Source organism: Excalfactoria chinensis, chromosome 11, assembly GCF_039878825.1.
Source record: "Excalfactoria chinensis isolate bCotChi1 chromosome 11, bCotChi1.hap2, whole genome shotgun sequence".
Taxonomy (NCBI): Eukaryota; Metazoa; Chordata; class Aves; order Galliformes; family Phasianidae; genus Excalfactoria; species Excalfactoria chinensis.
Window position 1 is genome coordinate 14586747 of NC_092835.1, and position 4799 is coordinate 14591545.

The window sequence follows — 4799 nt, forward strand, 5'->3', positions numbered from 1 at the left end:
GGGAGCCGCACTCCCACTGCCGGGAGCTGCTGGCGGCTGTCACAGCGCTACGGCCGAGCTCAGCACCAGCAACCCGTCAGCGGGGGATGCTGCGATGCCGGGCGGGTCGGGGGGGGGGGGGGGGGGCACTCATTTTCCCTCTCATTATTTTCTTCCACCCCCCTTTTAAGCGTCTGTCTGACCACTGGGTGAAAGTTTCAATGGAAAAGCAACCGGGACGCCCAGAGGAAGGGGATGTGGAAATCTGCCTGTAGCTCTCACCCCCAGCCCTCCCGTTTTACATGCCATTAATCTTTTTTTTTTTTCCCCTTTTCTTTTTCCCTCAGCAAGAACTGGCAAAGGGGAAAGCAAAGATACAAAGTGCAGAGAGACAGGGTAACATTTACATGAGAAACAATCCGCTCTCCGGCACCCACCCACGGAGCTTCCCCTCGTTTCAGGAGCTGTCGGAGCGCAGGAAGGGAACGGTTCCTGGCAGAGGGACAGCACTGCGAGGAGGCAGACGCGTTTCCAGGGCCGGAGAGAACGTATGTGAGAAGGGGACGTGGGGGGAATGGGACCGAGGGCCTCACTGGGGCACGCGGCCTGCATGGGGACGGGGCTGCGGGACACGCGATACGCACACACACGTACGGATATAGGTGTGAGCACACACACACTCTAGTATTGCTGCCTACTGACGCCGAAGACGTAAGATGCAGTTTATGGGCCTAGCGCAACCCGCTCCTATAAATAATACATTCCGATCACTGTGGCCTCAAAATGTCAATACCGCGCAGCCCCGCACATTTGCATATCTCCAACTGTCTCAACTTGAAGCATGTCAGCTATGTGCTTCTGTTTGTACTTTAACTTCATCCCAGCTCCGGCCGAGCCCCGCGCACCCCCCCCTACCCCACCCCCCGCCTCTCCGTCACGCAGCGACCCCGGGGCCGTGGGGTTCACTGCGGGACGGGGCGCGGGGGCCGAACGCAGCGCGGGGTTCCCTGCGGGGCACGGCCGGCCCGATCCCCCTCTCCGAGCGCCCCGCAGCGCCCTCCGCCTCCCCCGCGCGGCCGCCGCCAGGGGGCGCTGCGGCTCCAGGGACAGCCGGCCGTGCCCCGCTCTCAACCCGCCCCGGCGCTCCCTTAGCCGCCCGGCCCCGCAAGCAGCGACCGCGGAGCCGAGAGGCGGCTGTAGGCAAAGTGGCAACCGTGTCTTTATTAGCCAAAAATAGATAACTTTCTCGTACAATTTGGTTCACACGTATGTACAGGTTTGACGGTATGTACAAAACCAAACAAAACAACCGGGAAAAAAAAAAAAATAATAATAATAAAGACCGAGACACCGAACGGACGCTCACGGGACTTCCACCAACCAACCGCACGGCCCGGTACCCGGGGGGAGCACAGAAGCGGGGCTGTATTATTATTATTATTATTCGTTTTGTTTTTTTTTTTTTCCTTTTTCTTTTTAGTTTCCCCATACGGACATGCGTAACGTCGTAACTATACAGAGATTTTTCTTTTTACAATCATTACAACAACGATAAAAAAAAAAAATGAACTAAGACGATGACAGCGCCGATAGAACCATGGCGGCATCGAGCTGGTTCTGGGGCCTGGAAAAACAAAAACGACACACATACACACACACAAAAAAATAGATTTAATTGGCTTCAGCTCGGGCTGGGCCGCCGTGGGCTCTGCTGTTAGAAGTAAGCGCTATTTTTGTCGGTGGTATTTGGAAATCATTTCGAAACACAACAAGTTGTAGGGGCGGCACAGCGAGAGGCTGCGGCCACTCGGCTACAGCGGGGCCGTTCGGGCCGCTCCCAGCAAAGCCCCGCGCTGCCCCCCGCATTCCCTCCCCGGCCTCGCTCTGCCCGCCGCTGCCCTCCGGTCCCGACCGCGGCGCAGCCCGCACGGAGCGGCCCCGCCGAGGGAAGCGCCGCACGGAGCGGCCGCGCACCGCCGGAGCAGTCTCTTACCGCCTCTGCACTGGCTGGAAAGCTGTCTTTATTAACTTTTTCTCTACTTCCAAGGCACTAGATCGATCTAAAAAGAGAAGAAAAACAGAGCGTTCCTTTATAGCCCCCGACGTGTTGGCCCCATCCCTGAATTCAGCCGCTCGACTCGAGATCCCTCCTCGCCGATTTGCTCGCGCGACAAAAACGACGGCGGCCCCGCCGTCTCGAGGGGGTAAAAAAGAACCAAACGGGGAAAAGCCGAGAGCCGCCCGCACGGCCGGGCCTGCCCCGGCTCCGCGTCCCTCCGCGCAATCCCCGCGCAATCCCCGCGCACGGCCTGCCCGCCGCCGCCACCTGCGCCCGACGGCCGCCGCGAAGCCGAGCGCAGCGCCCGCCCGCCCCGCGCGTCCCTCAGCGGTCACCTGCTCCGGGGGGCTCCGCGCTCGGCGCCTGCTCTGCGGGCCGCGGGAAGGCGGCGGCGGCGGCGGCGGGGGTGGCCCCCAGCCCCAGCAGGTGCGGAGTGTTCAGTAAGGCCAGCGGGTGCGGGGCCGCGTGGTGGTGCGGGGAGGCGGCCGGGAAGGCGCGGTTGGTCCAGTTGGGGAACTTGCCCAGCGGGCAGGAGGAGACGAGTCTGTGGGGCGGCGGGGGGGGCAGCGGCAGCGGCTGGGGGGCGGCCGCCGGCGGGGAGCCGGGAGACTTGCGGGGGTTGTCCGGGCTGGTGGCCGTTTCGGCCAGCGACCAGATCTTGGGCTTCGGCACGGTGCCGGCCGAAGCGGCGTCCGTCGGGGAGGAGGCGGCCGAAGAGGAGGCGGAGGAGGGGGGCGAGAGGTGCGGCGGCGGCGGCGGCGGCGGCGGCGGGGCGGACGGCGGAGGCTCGGGGCCGGCGGAGGGCAAGTCGCAGGGCGGGCGACGGTGGTGGCGGTGGTGACGGAGGTGGTGGTGGCGGAGGCGGAGCGGCTCCGCGGCGGCTGCGGCGGCCGGGCCGAGGTAGCGCTCCTCGGAGCCGGGCAGGTCCTCGAAGCCCTCGGAACCCTCCGAGTCCGTCTTGGAGTCGGAGTGCAGCAGGTCCGCGTCCTGCAGCTCGTCCTCCAGCTCGTCCTTGGCGCTCTCGATGTTCTCGGTGTCGATGTTCTCCAGGTCGATCTCCTCCTCGTCCTCCCTCTTGTCCTCTTCCCCCTCGTGGTCGCTGCCGTAGGAGTTGCCCTCCTCGTCCGTCCTGCTGCGGGGGGCCCAGGTCATCTTGTTCTCCTTCTTGAGCCGCCGCCGCGCGTTGGCGAACCAGGTGGAGACCTGGGTGAGGGTCATCTTGGTGATGATGGCCAGCATGATCTTCTCGCCCTTAGTGGGGTACGGGTTCTTGCGGTGCTCGTTAAGCCAGGCCTTGAGCGTGCTGGTGCTCTCGCGGGTGGCGTTCTTGGGCCGCGACGGGTCCCCGAACTGGTACTGCCCGTAGGGGTAGAAAGCGGGGTGGTGGTGCGGGAAGGCGGCGTGCTGCACCCCGGGGCTCTCCTTCAGCTCGTACTGCGCGCCCTGCAGCGAGAGGGAAGGGGCAGCGGGGCTGAGGCGGCGCGGGGTCCGAACGGCCCCGGATCGGCCCGACCCGCTCCTTCGCACCGCCGCCGCGGAACCTCCGGGCGCGCCGCTCGGTACGGGCGCGCCGGGGCCCCGCGCCGCGCTCCGCTCCCGCACCGTCCGACCGCGCCGGGCCGGGCCCGGGGAACAAAGCGCCCCGCTCCCGGCCCCCCCCCGCCCCGGCCCCGGGGGGAACTCTTACCAGCTGCGGGAAGATGGGCAGTTCGGCGGCGTAGGGCAGGAAGGCTCCGTAGCCCTGAGCGGCGGCGGCGGCGGCGTAGGGCGCGCCGTACATGGAGGAGAGCACGTTGGAAAGGGTCCCGGACGGGGCCAGCTCCGCGCCGCCTCGGGAGCCGCCGCTGCCCGGGCGCTCGGCGGGGTACAGCGGCCTGATGTACTGGTAGCCCAGCTGCGGGAACGACATGGTGCGGGGGGGTGGGGGTGGGGAGGGGGGAAGGGTAGGGAGGGGGGGGGCAGAAGGGAAGAAGGGAGAGAAAGGGCAGCGAGCGGCGGGGCTGGCCGCGGGGCCGCCGGCAGAGCTCAGCGCTCAGCGCCCGCCGCCGGCTCCGGGCCGCATCGGGAGCGGAGCTCGGAGGCCGCGGCTCCCGCCTGGCTGCGGCCGCGCTGCGCGCCGCGCGCTGCTTTCTTCTCGCACTTTTCCTATTGATCTGAGTGGACCCAGGTCAGGTCCTAACAGATTGCCTGAGATTATTGGGACTCCGGGCTCTGATTGACATTTCTAGTCTCCCGCAAGCCCCTCCTATTTCTTTTAAGTCTCTCTCTCTCTCTCTCTCCCTCTGCCTCTCTCTCTCTCTGCCCGGAGCTGCTCTCGCCGGGTTTGTCACCGGCTCCTTCTTTCTTTCTTTCTTTTTTTTTTCTTTCTTTTTTTTTTTTTTTTTTTCTAAATCTGTTTACTGACGTCGCGCTCTTTTATTTGAGTTGCTTTCCAATCTCGTTTTAGCAATCGCCAATCAGTTGTGTGTTTTACAGAGGTTTAACCCTGCCTCATGGCATTCTAATTATATAGAGACAGATTTAGATATAATTTCTCCCGGACCCCCCCCCCTCCCTTCTCAATGCCGGGTGTCGGCCACGAGTGGCACACGGGAGGGACGGCAGAAGTTGTGACGTTTAATAATAAAGGCTCCCCCTGTCCCCCCCTACCCCCCCTTCCACCTCCCCCCCCCCCCCCCGGCGCTTTCAGCTTTCCAGATGTACAGCCCTGCGCTGCCCGTTTGGGGCTCTTTATGAAGATATTCCCACCTCGCCCCCTCCC

General features: G+C 64.1%; 1 protein-coding gene across 1 annotated transcript; it reads right to left on the reverse strand.

Annotated features, from left to right (window-relative positions):
* Positions 1-1185: 1185 nt before the first annotated feature.
* IRX3 (iroquois homeobox 3) lies at positions 1186-3947 on the reverse strand. Its single transcript, XM_072346804.1, has 4 exons — positions 3726-3947; positions 2374-3481; positions 1973-2039; positions 1186-1603 (listed from the first exon to the last, which is right to left on the reverse strand). Exons 1-4 carry the CDS (start codon positions 3945-3947, stop codon positions 1549-1551), a joined length of 1452 nt encoding a protein of 483 aa, XP_072202905.1. The 3' UTR covers positions 1186-1548.
* Between the last annotated feature and the right edge of the window lie 852 nt (positions 3948-4799).

What these genes read in the sequence shown, in the direction of transcription:
- IRX3 (XM_072346804.1), bottom strand. Translation starts at nt 3,947, where the DNA reads ATGTCGTTCCCGCAGCTGGGCTACCAGTACATCAGGCCGCTGTACCCC. An exon ending in CGCGGAGCCCCCCGGAGCAG is followed by an intron (nt 2,040 to 2,373) that starts GTGACCGCTGAG and finishes TTCTCTTTTTAG; the next exon opens with ATCGATCTAGTGCCTTGGAA. An exon ending in TTCCAGCCAGTGCAGAGGCG is followed by an intron (nt 1,604 to 1,972) that starts GTAAGAGACTGC and finishes TTGTTTTTCCAG; the next exon opens with GCCCCAGAACCAGCTCGATG.